At 42.2% G+C, this 16,333-nt stretch overlaps 3 protein-coding genes across 3 annotated transcripts; all 3 read left to right on the plus strand.

Moving 5' to 3' along the window:
* Window positions 1-40: 40 nt before the first annotated feature.
* On the plus strand, window positions 41-10,164 carry LOC124119953 (probable peptidyl-tRNA hydrolase). Its single transcript, XM_046482659.2, has 5 exons — window positions 41-367; window positions 2,971-3,193; window positions 4,808-4,907; window positions 5,666-5,708; window positions 6,705-10,164. The coding sequence occupies exons 1-5, from the start codon at window positions 134-136 to the stop codon at window positions 7,128-7,130; spliced, it is 1,026 nt and encodes a 341-aa protein (XP_046338615.2). The 5' UTR covers window positions 41-133; the 3' UTR covers window positions 7,131-10,164.
* A 4,271-nt stretch (window positions 10,165-14,435) lies between these two features.
* LOC124119921 (otolin-1-like) lies at window positions 14,436-15,224 on the plus strand. Its single transcript, XM_048389273.1, has one exon. The coding sequence runs from the start codon at window positions 14,436-14,438 to the stop codon at window positions 15,222-15,224; it is 789 nt and encodes a 262-aa protein (XP_048245230.1).
* Window positions 15,225-15,378: 154 nt separating this feature from the next.
* LOC125376879 (circumsporozoite protein-like) lies at window positions 15,379-15,918 on the plus strand. Its single transcript, XM_048389274.1, has one exon. It carries the CDS (start codon window positions 15,379-15,381, stop codon window positions 15,916-15,918), a length of 540 nt encoding a protein of 179 aa, XP_048245231.1.
* The last annotated feature ends 415 nt before the right edge of the window (window positions 15,919-16,333 follow it).

The following is a 16,333-nucleotide window of genomic DNA, read 5'->3' on the forward strand; positions in this document are numbered from 1 at the left end:
CGATCTTTTCTATTTCTATAATAATATTGACCAATCAGGAAACGTGTTACAGATAAAGAATCCCGTGCGGTCCTATAAGAATTTCTGTTGCATTAGTGTTTGGTCATGAATTGCACATGGTGATCGTTTCATCATGAGTTTTACAGTTGTTCTGAATTCTTGTGTTGCTGGCGTTCTCAAATCCTTCACAGTTGATGCCCGTATTTTAACGAAGAGATCATGCATCCGAAAAAGTCTTAACAAGGTTGTAACCGCTAGATTCTGCACCAGTATCGGTTATCCGCAGTTGACATCCAGAGATGACGATTCCGAATCCGACTCGGAGAATGAAGTTGGAGAGACAAGATCGCTCACAAATAAATTTTTGGTAACTCTTTCTTTTGAAGTATTCTCAATTACAACAATGTATAGATGTATAAACCACGGAAAGTGTGTCTGGAGCAGTTCACTATGGGCACGACTGAGCAGACACGTGTGCACCGGTACTCTCAGGCTAGCCAGACGATCTCATGAATGACATTGACAAACATGCTTCAATGTCGGTATAATGTCGTATTTTTATGCTTGTATTTCTGTCTTCACGTCAGTTCTTGTTTAGTGAAATACAAAATATCAACACTGTAACACACAATATTCTGTAGATGATCTGAACAGTTGGCTTTGCTACAAAAGGCCAGGAAACTGAAGGTCAAAGTTCAAAATTCTGAATTCATTTATAAGAAATAAATATAGATCTAATCACAGATTTTGTAAAACTTGTGTTTATAGAACTTGCATCTGTTTAATCAGAAATTGGCCCTGTTCGCATTCCAAGCTAGAATACATATTCTGAACATCTGCTTGTAAACTGTAAGTTACATATGCTAAATGGATCAGGTGGCCATATGTTTGGTGACCATGGCAACTGGATGATTGCATGTTATTTTACGCTGATTGTAGGATATCAATCACTCGTTTGTCTGGTCCTGAATTTGGCCCGTAATGATTGCTTGAATAACCTGTTATGGTCTGATTAGAACTGCAAACAGTTGTTGTGCAAACTGATAGTTGTTATCAAAATGTTATATTTGTATTAATAATCGGAGCACCTTTAGAATACAGTACCACAACTTCTCGTGAGGACGATCTCTGCCGTAGGTCACATGTCACAAGACAAGCAAACAGTTTTAGTGAGAATCCGTCGGACGCGAACCCGCGACCTTCGGATTGTTAGCCTGACAGCTAACCGACTGAGCTACGTCCACACTGTTAAACTTAGTGCAAATTTACCTAGTCATTCCTATGATGTTACGGAACTGAACGAAAGGGTCGAATAGGTGACGAACACTTACGAAAGTTAGGGGTAGGCATGGTGTCTCGTGACTTTAGTCTACGGACACTTACGAATGATCCCGATGCCATTTGGCACACTCGTCCCATTCCGTAATCTACAAGATACTGGGTGGTGATCAGGAATGAGCCGATATGCCGCGGACTGAAAACGGCTCCAGGCGTCAGACGTCAGACGTCGAACTCGCGAGTGCGCATGAATGATATGGTATTTAATAATTCGTCGGGTGATTTTTGTGACAGAAAAGTGTGGTGGGGAACACTGTAAGGATGATTTGGATAATAGTAAGGAACGATGGAGGAATAAGCATGACTAGTGACGACACAACGGTGAGTTCGCTTTTGAATCTGTACTGAAAAATGTAGCCGGTGAAAGTGGCTTGTGTGAATGTTCCAGGACAGTTTCCAGTAGCCAAAATATTCGACACAAAACCATTTCATCCTTTTTACTCGACGTTTTTGTGGGAAGAATATAAGGAGTCGCTATATAATCTATAATAGCCACTAAACGAGTACCTCGGCCCCTAACCCTAATGATCGTAAAGGGGTGATTGATCGTAAAGAGGTTAAGGGTTAATGATCACGTGTTTGAAAAGTTTGTGGTACTGTATTCTAAAGGTAGGCCTAATAATCATGTGCCATTATGTTTGGGTACAGTTTATTTTAATATTTTCTCAATGTTATGTATTCACTATTAAATATGTAAAAAATACACTGTTTACATTATTATGTTTGCACACATCTTTCATCATGTTCATATGTGTCAATCTCATTCAAATAAATCCATGGAAGACAGGAAATACTGCAATGAATGTCATTCAGGATATACTGTGGCATGACATTCAAATTCAGCTTGGACAGTTGTACCTTACACTGTAGATGTATTAATTATTTTGATATCATGAAATGGTTAATCGACACGAAACAGTTTCATCATGTTCAGTTAGGCAAGTAAACAGTTTAAGATTGTTCAAACTGTGACATCCCTATCCAGAATGATTATTTACCGGCTGCCATCACGATCTCTAGCCCATTTTTATTTTGTGCTGTCAACTCATTCTTTCTTCTTTTAAATGTGCCTCAACTAGTTTTAAATCTAATCTGTTATATGCTAGTTATCGTACTGTCCTTCGATGACAGGTTTTTATAAAGTTTAAATATATGTATTATAAATGTCTATCTTCTCGTCACGATATCGCTGAAATATTAACTCACTCACACACAGTACTGGACCACAATTATGTTTCTAGGTTTGTCAGCACCATACACGTGCTCTTTGGTTTCACCGAAGTGGTAAACGTCTAAGACCTGCATAACTTCGGGCTTTCCTCCCACATTAAGCTGACACAACGTGATATAACTGGAATACTGTTAAAAGCAGCGTTAAACACAACTCACTCACTCAAAGGACTGGAATATTGCTGAATGTGGCATCAAACAACAAACAAACAAATTGTTGTTTGGAAATCTGCTCATTGAATCAATCTTGAAGGTCTTGCGATTAAGTCTTGATCCATCTGTATGATCTTCCCGATTCAAGGGTCCAGGGTGGAAACTGAACTTTTATAGTCAGTTAATGTCCTTGGATCGGGAAGATGGTCTTGATCAAAAGACCATTTGCCACTGTATCATTGTTTTCAGATTGTAGGTCTCGGCAACCCAGAGATGCAGTCAAGTCGCTACAGTGTGGGGATGCAGTTTGTGGACCTTCTGGCCAAAAGGATGCGACTGAGGTGGACCGCACACATGTTCAACAAGACGGGTGGATTCACTGCGTCGGCGCACATCGGCAACTACACCGAGTTACACCTTCTCAAACCACGGTTGCCTGTGAATATCAACGGGGCAAGCGTCATCAAATCAAGTGAGTTCACGACTACAGAAGACTCAAGTTACCGTGGTTACTAGTGCATAGGTTGATATGTTTTGCTATGGATTCTTTCTAGCCAGGAGGTTAGGTTGTTATGTAAGTTTTTGCTGCCGTCCATTGTTTGTGGGACCGCCTCCGTGGTCTAATGGTAGAGCGGAATATTTGGGGTTCAATCCCCGACCGCGTCATACCCAAAGACGTTAAAAGATGGTACTTGTTGTTACCCTGTCTGGCACTCAGCATTAACAGGCTAAAACAGGGACTGGTCGGCTCGGAGTCAGTATACTGTGTCTGAGTGGGGTATTCATGTTAAACTGCGGCATGGTATCTTAGTGAGCTAGCACTATAAATCGGCATCAGTCCGGACTAGTACAAGCAGCCACACACACATGCATGCACATCGCTACATAAGTGCAATAATCTTGGATGCGACGTTAAACCCCATTTCACCTGACATTGTTCGTGGTCCTGTCATACATCGGAAAGTGAGTTTTGTTGGAAATCATCAATTGATTCTGTAACCATGTTAATAGCCATTAAAAAATTAAGATTTGAGACCTCAGGCTGATCATGCTGTTGGTTTCAAATGAAGTTTTTGGTCATTGAATATTCCATTTTCTTTCAACTCGACCCATACAAGATCGCGTCAGGTAGCGTGTATAATTAAGTAATCAGTGTCAAGACTTCTAAATTCTCAGAACAAATGAGCAAAGTGTTTGGATTAGCATATTTGATTTCTGTGCCTTGAAAAAATCTAGAACATCCATTTCCTAATGTAGATATTTAAGGCCCTGACATTATTTTGTTATTGTGGATATTATTTACTCCCGGCCATTTCTGAGCGCCATGGCCCCTCCATCCATCAAGGAATGTTTGTACTATGTTTGATCTCTGGCACACGAATGTGAGGACTTCTGTGCTAGGTTAGTGATAACGAGGATGGAGACGTCGACATCACTCCCAAATGAACCTATGGTCCAGGGAATATTTGGCATCAGAGATTGGAAATTAGCGCCATTCTCCTGAAGCAAGGGAGTTAACTGACCATAAAAGTCCTGTTCCCACTCTTGCCGAACTAGGCTGGAATTATGGAGTTATGCTTTATCTGGACGCATAGTCTACGCATAGTCCAATCAAAATTGTGTAGCGAAATCGACATTCAGTTTGTAAACTGACGTGCAGATTGTGGTTGATTCAGGATTTGCAAAGTATGTTTACCGACAGATATTTTCCAAATCTTGTCATGTTTTTAATCAAGGAATGCACATGTTTTGATGCACTTCGTGAAGTAGAACCCATTTTATTAGAATATAGATCTTCATTATCGATCAGATCCTCTTCACTGGGCGATGCACATTTTATATTAAGAAAATGCAAGTGATATGAGAGGTGGGATCTGATTGGTCAAAAGGAATGACTTAGGAGGGTGTTAACTTGGAATAGCCACTGGTTGCGCTACGATCAAGTCCAGGAATTCCAGCCTAGTTCGTCAAGGGTGGAAACTGGACTTTTACAGTCAGTTAACTCCCTTGCCTCAGGAAGATGTTAAACACTTGCTGATGTGTGTATGATCAACTTTCACAGTGTAGGAACTATTTGTTCTTCCAGCTCGTTTCTTTGATGTGAAAGCGGGGAATGTGTATTTGGTACACGCACTGCCTGATTTAGCCCAAGGGGAGTTCGAAATCTCCAAAGTGGACAGCACCAGGTAAGAGAGCGGTCAGTTGGAGGGAGATGGTCAATACAATCATATAACACAAGGGTCAGGAGGCACTTTGCACAATTTGATGACTAGTATTATTTGTCAGTAATTTTGAAGAGCCATTATAGTATTAGTGGTGTGTGTGTGTATGCATGTGTGTGTGTGTGCATGTGTGTGTGTGCATGTGTGTGCATGTGTTTGCACTCACTCACTCACTCACTCACTCACTCACTCATTCATATCCAAGACATTACTTCCTCAACATGCTCAACAAGTCTGTGTGTTTACAGACCCGTGAAGACCTGGGGTAAAATAGGTCTTCAGCAACCCATGCTTGCCATAAAGGGCGACTATGCTTGTCGTAAGAGGTGACTAACGAGATCGGGTGGTCAGGCTCGCTGACTTGGTTGATGCACGTCATAGTATCCCAATTGCGTGGATTGATGCTCATCATGTCAATCACTGGGTTGTCTGGCCCAGACTCATTTATTTACAGACAGCTGTCATATACCCCGGTAGCTGGAATATTGCTGAGTGCATCATTAAACAACAAACAAACAAACAAAACATCTGGAAGACAGCATGTCGCAATTCAAGCACAACCTTGTGAGGTTCCACAGTTGAATGTTTAGATGGCAGACTGGGATATAACTGAAATACTGTACAAAGGGGAGGTAACTCACTCATACCTTGGTCCCACGGTTCGTCAGGAGAAAGGCTGGTTGAGTCAGTGGTTGGTATAGTGGAATGTGTTGATGTTTCAGCTACAGTGGTGTGGCGTCCACGGTGGAGACCCTCAATTCAGATGTAAGTATTGTAATGAAGTTTTTTAAATCAGGAATTATTTTGCTCATGTAACACATGTGTCAGGATGTTAAAAAAATAATAGATAGTGATAATCATTCGGGCAGGCTATCGATATAGATTATAGAGATCGATAATCGCTTACTAAATATCAATCAGTTATTGATAAATATCGGCGAAGTAACTTTAAGTAAAAAAATATGCAGATATAACAAAAACAGTTGCTTTCCGTCTTTGACAATTGACATATCAACAAAAACATGACTGTCTTGGTAATTCTCCAATTGATTTCATCACAATAGTTTATGTAAGTTTTGTAGTGCAGGGGAGATAACTACATCAGAGAAAAATCCCTTCTATGTTTCGGCTGTTTTGTCAATCAATTTTGAAGGGAAACATAATTAATTAAGGAATTTCTGTGTAGATTTTAGTTCAAATGATACAAATAATAACGAACCTAGTTGTACTTATTATTACGGAACACAGAAAAGAAATGGCAATACATATTGTTTGAAAAGCCGGTATCCATGGTAGTCCTAGAGGAGGTGCAACATGAAATCACCTCACTCACTCTGTCCTTTATTTACCGCCTCCGTGGCCTAGTGGTAGAGTGTCCGCCTGGAGAGCGGAAGGTCCAGGGTTAGATCCCGACCGCGTCATAACAAAAGACTTTAAAAGATGGTACTTCTTGTTACCCTGTCTGGCGCTTGGTATTAAGGGGCTAAAACAAGAACTGGTCGGCTCGAGGTCAGTATACTGTGTCTGAGTGGGGTATTCATGTTAAACTGCGGCATGGTATCTCATTGTGCTGGCACTATAAATCGGCATCAGTCCGGACTAGTACAAGCAGCCACACACACACACGTACATGCACGTCGCTATATAAGTGCAATAATCTTGGACGCGACGTTAAACCCCATTTCACCTCACCTCACCTGTCCTTTATTTGTTTTTGTTTTTGTTTTTTCATGGTAATCTTCCCCTTGTGTTGTGTTTCAGGAAATGACGAGTCTTGCTATCGGAATAGACGGTCCAGCAGAAGATGAGGAACCGGATGACTATGTGTGGGATGATTTCACAAATGATGAATATGGCAACATTGACAATGCCATCAAGGATGCCATGGAAACGCTGATAACACACATTGAAGAGAAACATGACATTGAGCTGGACATTAGGGTATCTCGGCCCTTGCATGTCAAAGACGAAGGCCTTTCCAAATACATGACAAAAATGAAGAAACTGTCCAAGACGAAATATTCCAAGGATTATCGGAGAGGTCATCGGAATGAGAGAGATTCTCGGTATGAGAGAGATTCCCGGAATGAGAGATATTCTTGGAATGAGAGAGATTCTCGGAATGAGAGAGATTCTTGGAATGAGAAAGATTCTTGGAATGAGAAAGATTCTCGAAGATACTATTAATCATGTAAATAATGGCTGTGATTGTGATGGATTGTGCTTCAGACAAGCCTCCGTATGCAGTACATTTGTTCTGGATACAATATTTTACTTAGTTGTTATTCTGTTACCATGGTTACTCAGACCTTTATTGCCAAATCTGTTATTGCCAGTGCCACAGATTTGAATTTGTTCTCAGTTGTATCATTATTGGCTGTACAACCATTACAGTCGGCACTTTTACTCTGATCGGCCTTTGACAACACTATTCGGAAATATCTATCTAACTAAAAATCCACACAGAGCACAAGTATTCCTTTTCGATACTACACCCTTTTCAGGTTAAATGTCATGGCGCTTAGAAATGACAGGGTGTATGAAATAACCTCATCATATGTAGTACTGGCTTTATTATTTTCCATTCAGAATTGGCTGTTCATGTTCATTTTCGAGATCAGAAAATGCTGTTCTGAATGATTTGTTCGCTCGTACAGAGAAATTAGACTTCTTGACACTGATCAGCTGATTAAAAGGTTGACCTGGGACAACCCCACATGGAAACTTTGTCTGATCATCACACAGAGAGGTATTGTGTTGGATTCATTTGGAGTAAAAGATGTGACTTTAATGAGATTGGTGTGGTGCATCTGTTGCCAGCTTTTCTCATTAGCTATCGCTGCATCCCATTACAGGTCATGTCAGAACTACCAAAGGCCTTTCATCTGGCCAATCAGTGCATCGCTTATGGCATCGCAAGAGAGAAAATCTGATTGTGGATTCTAATCATGCGGCCATGAAATGGTTAATACAGGGTATTCCGAATGACAGTTATTGGAAGTACGACTCATTCTGTCAAAATCATCGTCAGTCTCCCTATAAACATTCATAGCCCATGGAAAGTACTGCCATACAATCTCTGCCTTCTATTAGATTTTCCAGAATTTTCTTGTATTCAGTTTTCAAATTTTATATCAAGAATTTTGAGAATATTTTTCAAAGCCTAGTCTGGAAAGAAAGTCGCCATTTTAGAATTAGTGTCGTAAAACCCAAGAAAGCTGCTTTCTGATTGGCTAATGTTGACTTCCTGTTAGTCATGTCACTGGTTGATCAAAGTTTGCGAAGGGTCATTCTGACGTGACCTGTAAAAGGATGGCCTCAGATCTTTGGTGTTGCGGTAGCAAACTATAATACAAACAAACTAAGCTTTCTCATCAGAAGTTTGTGTTTTCCTTTCATTTTCTGATGGGAAGAAAATACATCGTCATCCATGATGACAGAATTAGACACAAAGAGAACTCTTCCATAAAAAAGAAAATTATTATTATAAAAACTACTACAAAAACCATATTTCTTATTTAACAAAACCAAAATGTTTTGATTGCTCTGAAAATAATTCTTCACACGAAATGACCTTAGACTTGTTTCCAGTTTTCTTGTAGCCAAATAATGGCATTCTTGTCACATTTGAAGAAATTTGAAACTGGAAGGGTACCGGTATGTTGAGAAGGGCAGTCATTCTTAATCTTGATAAGTTGGCTGCCGTAAAATTTGATGCTAGTTTAAGATATTGTATCTTGATATGATGTGTAAAAATGTCTTCGATAAATATTTTGCTTTTACCAATCTATTAACTGAGAAAACTTCATGCAGGATTGTGAGTGAGTAATATTATCACATTATTTAATATGTTTGCCATGTTTCCACACTAAGATAACAATAATAATCTTTGAAAACTTAATGCTGTGATTGGTATTGTGTGCGTATATTGGAGAGAAGGGAGGAGGCTTTGGGGATGCCAGATTTTTGCTTACAGTTGACAAAATGTGTTCATTATCTGTAAGATTACTGAGGGGAATAGGTGGCCCAGAGTTACATCCCTTTGGCATGCCAGGAACCTATCATCGTTGGTTAAAATCTCAGATTTGCACTGTTTATGTTCCTAGGTTTGTCAGCACCATACCCGTGAGTGGTAAGCATCTAACATCTGCATTGCTTTGGCTTTCACCACAGCAAGCTTACACGCATCTTCCCAAGGCACGGACGTTAAGTGACTATGAAAGTCCAGTTTCCCCCTTGCTAGTAATTCCAGACCAGTTCAGCAAGGATGGAAACTGGACTTTTATAATCACTTTAACCTAGCCTTGGGAAGATGGCTGACACGCTGTTTGAAAGATTGTTTAGAGCAGTGTCTTGTATGTACTTCCTATTCTTTTATATGTTGAAACGGGTATTAAATATTATGACAAAATTAGTTAGTATGTGAATCTAGTTAGATTTTATCATGTTCAGTTTTGGACAACCTAGTCAAAACTTGAAATATGCCCAGCATCAAAAGTTAAGCACCATCCAATTTTGATTAAACAGACATTACAGTGTATTAGTATTATAGATTCAGGTCTTGGTGTTTTTGCAAATACAAATTTGTGTTTTGTGTCTGTCCCAAATAACCTAAACCTGATTATTGCAGAATGCTCCAACAGGTGTAATCATGAACATAACTTGAGGCACTCGTTATGGGGTTCTCTGGTCACTAATCAAGCGGGGGCACGGGTGTCCAGTCGTCTAAGGTGCCGCGATTCGCTGTGCAGAGTTGCGTCCCTTGGGCACGCCAGAAACCTATGATTGTGGGTTTGAATCCCGGTTCGCCCTGATTATGTTTCTAGGTTTGTCAGCACCATACCCGTGCTCATGGGTTTCACCGAAGTGGTAAACGTCTAAGACCTGCATAACTTGGGGCTTTCCTCCCACAATCAGCAGACACGCCATAATATAACTGGAATACTGTTATAAGCGGCGTTAAACCCAACTCACTCACTCACACTTGATCAATGGCTGCCGAAGTGTCAGGACAGATCCTGGTACATATTCTTCAGTTGTCTTGAGACAATGCCTTGTACATAGGAAGTGTGTAGTTTGATAGTGTTATTGATGAAGGGTATATTTGACATGTTCAGGTCTGTCTTAGAAACAAATTATCTTCTGGGACAAGCGGAACAGAAATGATTTATTGTGATATCAATATGTAGAACATTTTTTCATCAATAAATTACAAACCAAACTTGATCTTCAGACTTTTATTTCTGTGTTTATTACATCGTAAGTGATGCCATGGTTTACACTAGAAAAACATCTGTGTAATATGAACTAATACTTCTGCTTTATTGACTAGACAACATGGACGATGGTCAAACACATGTCAAACACATGCTCCTCAAATAAGGGAGGATTTAAGAAGAATCTACTGGCCATCATACTGATGAGGATTCTGGTTCAGACTTGGTCCCCAGCAACCTATGCTGGTCATTGAGACGACCAGATGAATTGGGTGGTAAGGCTCAGGGTCATTGTACCAGAGCGGTGTGAATCATTCTGTCAAATACCTAGAATATTGCTGAATGTCAAACCAAATCACACATGGAATTGGGCGGTGAAGTCACTTCAATGTAAACTGTTAGCAGAACTCACCATGGTCACAGCACTGTAATGAGTGAGTGAGTGAGGGAGTGAGTTGGATTTAACACCACTTTTAACAGTATTCCAGTTATATCACAGCGTGTAATGTCTCCTTAATGTGAGAGGAAAGCCCAAAGTGATGCAGGTCTCAGACGTTTACCACTTTGGTGCAACCCACAAGCACAGGTATGGTGCTGACAAACCTAGAAACATAATTGGGGCGAACCAGGATTTGAACCCACAAACTTAGGTTTCTGGCATGCCCAAGGGACGTAACTCTGCACAGCGAATCGCGGCACCTAAGATGACTGGGCAACCCGTGCCCCCCAGCAATGTAATATCATCCATAGAAAATCACTGTTTGTTAAAAATTGAGGGAACTATTCATCCATTTGTTAATATGTTTTCTCACTAATATACAGGAATTATGCAAATTATTTTCTTTAAGAATAAGATGTTATCAATCTGTGGTAAAAACATTAATTACTATTTGTGGTATTTTAATATACTGATTTCCTACATGCATCTACAGTTAAGTATTAATCTGGTGAATTAGTGTTCTGAATGCACAGTGCCCAACTTTTTTTTTTTTCTAACAATTAAATTAGATTTTAAAATACCTATCAGATAAAACCTTTAATACCTTACATAGACCAGCAGAAGTGTGAATCTAAGCTTGTGAAGTAATCCGAGCTCTCTGGTTAACAAACTTTGGTTTTGTTTTGTTTGTTGTTTTACGCCGCACTCAGCAATATTCCAGCTATATGACGGCGGTCTGTAAATAATCGAGTCTGGTCCAGACAATCCAGTGATTGATATCATGAGCATCAATCCATGCAATTTGGATCGATGACATGCATCAACCAAGTCAGAGAGCCTGACCACCCGATCCCGTTAGTCGCCTCTTACGACAAGCATAGTCGCCTTTTACGGCAAACATGGGTTGCTGACCTATTCTACCCCGGAATCTTCACGGGTAACAAACTTTGAATTATGATGAATGTTGCATCACTAATGGCTTTGTTTTTAGTGGAAAACCAGGGTTTTGAATTCTTTGTATTAGAGTGCCAATGACATGATTAAAATAAGTTCCTGTTGCTTTAAGGGGACACTTAAAATTTGTTTCTAGTTTTTTCAAAATGCCTTCAGATTCTGTACATTTTCGAAGCCAATGACAGATGTTCTTTTAAGTAACAAACACCTAATGCAACGTATAATATTAATTAAATTAATGAAGTGATTCAGGACTTGAATTCCAATGTCATCAGTTACCAATCTCAATGAAAAGGAAGAAGACCCGTGAAGATTGGGGTAGAATGGGTCTTCAGCAACCCAAGTTTGCTGTAAGAGGAGACTTTGCTTGTCGCAAGAGGCGACTAACGGGATCAAGTGGTCAGACTCGCTGACTTGATTGATGCACATCATCGAATCCCAATTGCATAGTTTGATGCTCATGATATCAATCACTGGATTGTCTGGTCCAGACTCGATTATTTACAGACCGCCATCATATAGCTGGAATATTGCTGAGTGCGGCGTTAAACAACAAACAAACGAAAAGGTAGGAGGCTTTAATTGAAATTAGTTAATATCTAGTTCATGGTGAAATGAGTTTGAAGATGGATCAAAGTATTCAAAAGACACACTTAGTTCCAAATGGCACACCTAAACATCTTTGTAAGCGCCCTGGGGCACACTCGAAATGGAATATGTCTTTCCCTGAAGAGTGACAAAGTGATTCTTTTCACTCAAGTTTTCATTCACCAATTGTTAAACCTGCTAAATGGATGTGTACTTCTTGTCAATATCAGCTTGCCGTGAAAGGTGTTGACTGACTATTTCAAGTTTCACATTCAGTTACTTTTGTGGGAAAGAAATATTTGTGAAAATGAGAAGAGAAACATGGACAACTGGCTCTCAAGCATGGCTGACATTGGGAGGATTACCTAGGATTATTTATTAACACTTACATTATGGTGAAAATGGCTACATCGAAAAATGAAATATACCAACTGAGCACAGTCCCCTGACTGGTACCCTTTTACAATGACATCTATTTCGGCTATTTGTATCTGTAGTAAAGGATTCCTGGTGTTCAGGTGGGATGATCTTCACTGCTTCATAAATAGCTGCTACCTGTAACAAAATAGATTTTATTCTTAATTATCTGTCTTATACAACTACATTGTATAAAAAATGTGCTGTTTTCATTCATGATAATTTTCTCAGCTCAGTATTTAGTGAAAAAAGAAATGATGTTCACCAATTTTGGCACCAAAGTTCAAGGCCTGATATAATAACCAAATTCTGGAAGAGTAGAATTTCAATTAGAACAGTTCACCTATACATCATCATATGAGGAGAGATTGATAGGTTCCAAGCCTGACATCGGAAGACTTGACTATAAGACATTAATATGATTTATTTTTCAACATTATACCCTTCTACATTGAGACACTTTTGGACAATGTTGAAGGGATTTCTCTTGGCTTGTCCTCTTGGCTGTCCAAAACGTTTTCCACAGCTGCTATGTCATGTTTGGGAACAGGTGGAAGTTTGACAGAGCCAGATAGGAAAATAAGGTTGGCGCTGAAGGAGTTCACAGCCACTCGTGGATAGTAGCCATGGGAATGACTAATTTGTGCACTGGCATATTGTCCTGGCAGAAGAGTACACCTCTTAGTTTCCTGCAGTTGCCTCAAAGGTGCAGCATTATATGCTCCGTTTATTGTGTGGCCTTTTAGAAGATAGTACACCATGATGACACCCTTGAACCATGACACCATGATGACAACACAAAGGCCATAACTTTCCATCTGATGCAACAGCCTTCGTCCTCTTTGGCAGTGGTTATGCCAAATGCTTCCAAACGTTTGAAATTGTGGTTTGGACTCAGGTTTCATCCATTGTTAAAAATCATTGCAAAAACCTTTCTGGTTCAGCTTCAAACAGAGCTAGATTATCAGGAGACATGCTTGGTGCGTTTTGGATCAGAGGTCGAAGGTTATAGCATCCAACAAGGTGATACTATCAGCTCCAGTTTCTGTAATAATGGAATGTACTGTCTCCTTGGAAATGCCTTTGAACTGGCAATATGACACTAAGTCATTTGCTGGTCAGTTGTCACTGTATCGTGGATTCTGTGGATCATTTCCGGTGTTGCTGACATGACAGGCCTTCCAGGACAGGGGTCACTGGACACTTCCATGCTTAAACTCTGCTGCCCACTCTGATGCTGTACACATGTCTTCACATGGCTTTTTTCTGCAAGTTATTGATCACTACAAGTTCCTTAATTTTTCCTTGATATACCTCTATGACATCATGTAATGTCCACAACAAAAGCTTTTTATTTATTTATTGCAAAGACTGACACAAGATCCACTTCACAAAGTTATCAGATGTCTGGAGGCAGTAACCCAGCAGCATGTTGCTAGTGGCATGATCGTGTCCAGGGCGACCCACAGCTTCTGGGTGGAATACACCACCACCAGTGTCTGTTGACCAGTATTGCTACATTAGATTCTTGATTCACAACAGCTACTACCATCGATGGATGTCTTGTGAGACTATGCATAACCAACAGATGGATCATTGTTTCATTGCATCTAGGGTTAATATTGAAGAGGGAATTGTCCTAAAATACATTTGGGTGGAGCAAGGGGAGATGGTGGAGCAAGGGGAGATGGTGGAGCAAGGGAGATGGTGGAGCAAGGGGAGATGATGGAGCAGGGGGAGATGGTGGAGCAAGGGGAGATGGTGGAGCAAGGGGAAATGGTGGAGCAAGGGCAGATGGTGGAGCAAGGGCAGATGGTGGAGCAAGGGCAGAAGGTGGAGCAAAGTAGAGGGTCGAGCAAAGGAGAGATGGTGGAGTAGATGGTGGAGCAAGGTCAGATGGTGGAGCAAGGGGAGATGGTGGAGCAAGGGAGATGGTGGAGCAAGGGGAGATGGTGGAGCAAGGGAGATGGTGGAGCAAGGGCAGAAGGTGGAGCAAGGGGAGATGATGGAGCAAGGGGAGATGGTGGAGCAAGGGGAGATGATGGAGCAAGGGAGATGGTGGAGCAAGGGGAGATGGTGGAGCAAGGGAGATGGTGGAGCAAGGGGAGATGGTGGAGCAAGGGGAGATGGTGGAGCAAGGGAGATGGTGGAGCAAGGGAGATGGTGGAGCAAGGGGAGATGGTGGAGCAAGGGGAGATGGTGGAGCAAGGGGAGATGGTGGAGCAAGGGCAGAAGGTGGAGCAAGGGGAGATGGTGGAGCAAAGGAGAGATGGTGGAGCAAGGGGAGATGGTGGAGCAAGGGGAGATGGTGGAGCAAGGGAGATGGTGGAGCAAGGGAGATGGTGGAGCAAGGGGAGATGGTGGAGCAAGGGAGATGGTGGAGCAAGGGAGATGGTGGAGCAAGGACAGATGGTGGAGAAAGGGGAGATGGTGGAGCAAGGGAGATGGTGGAGCAAGGGGAGATGGTGGAGCAAGGGAGATGGTGGAGCAAGGGAGATGGTGGAGCAAGGGAGATGGTGGAGCAAGGGGAGATGGTGGAGCAAGGGGAGATGGTTGAGCAAGGGGAGATGGTGGAGCAGGGAGATGGTGGAGCAAGGGGAGATGGTGGAGCAAGGGAGATGGTGGAGCAAGGGGAGATGGTGGAGCAAAGGAGAGGTGGTGGAGTAGATGATGGAGCAAGGTCAGATGGTGGAGCAAGGGGAGATGGTGGAGCAAAGGAGATGGTGGAGCAAAGGAGAGGTGGTGGAGTAGATGATGGAGCAAGGTCAGATGGTGGAGCAAGGGGAGATGGTGGAGCAAGGGGAGATGTGGAGCAAGGGAGATGGTTGAGCAAGGGGAAAGGTTGAGCAAGGGAGATGGTGGAGCAAGGACAGATGGTGGAGCAAGGGCAGAAGGTGGAGCAAGGGGAGATGGTGGAGCAAGGGCAGAAGGTGGAGAAAGGGCAGATGGTGGAGCAAGGGGAGAAGGTGGAGCAAGGGCAGAAGGTGGAGCAAGGGGGATAAGGACAGATGATGGAGCAAGGGAAGATAGTAGAGCACAGACAGATGGTGGAGCAAGGGAAGATGGTGGAGCAAGGACAGATGGTGGAGCAAGGACAGATGGTGTGGCAATCGGAGATGGTGGAGCAAGGGCAGAAGGTGGAGCAAGGGGGACAAGGACAGATGATGGAGCAAGGGGAGATAGTAGAGCATGGACAGATGGTGGAGCAAGGGCAGAAGGTGGAGCAAGGGAGATGGTGGAGCAAGGGGAGATGGTGGAGCAAGGGGAGATGGTTGAGCAAGGGCAGAAGGTGGAGAAAGGGCAGATGGTGGAGCAAGGGGAGAAGGTGGAGCAAGGGCAGAAGGTGGAGCAAGGGGGATAAGGACAGATGATGGAGCAAGGGGAGATAGTAGAGCACAGACAGATGGTGGAGCAAGGGAAGATGGTGGAGCAAGGACAGATGGTGGAGCAAGGACAGATGGTGTGGCAATCGGAGATGGTGGAGCAAGGGCAGAAGGTGGAGCAAGGGGGACAAGGACAGATGATGGAGCAAGGGGAGATAGTAGAGCATGGACAGATGGTGGAGCAAGGGCAGAAGGTGGAGGAAGGGGGACAAGGACAGATGATGGAGCAAGGGGAGATAGTAGAGCATGGACAGATGGTGGAGCAAGGGCAGAAGGTGGAGGAAGGGGGACAAGGACAGATGATGGAGCAAGGGGAGATAGTAGAGCACGGACAGATGGCGGAGCAAGGGAAGATGGTGGAGCAAGGACAGATGGTGGAGCCATCAACCAACT

The sequence above is a fragment of the Haliotis rufescens genome, unplaced genomic scaffold (genome assembly GCF_023055435.1).
Source record: "Haliotis rufescens isolate VD_foot unplaced genomic scaffold, xgHalRufe1.0.p SCAF_8, whole genome shotgun sequence".
Lineage (NCBI taxonomy): Eukaryota > Metazoa > Mollusca > Gastropoda > Lepetellida > Haliotidae > Haliotis > Haliotis rufescens.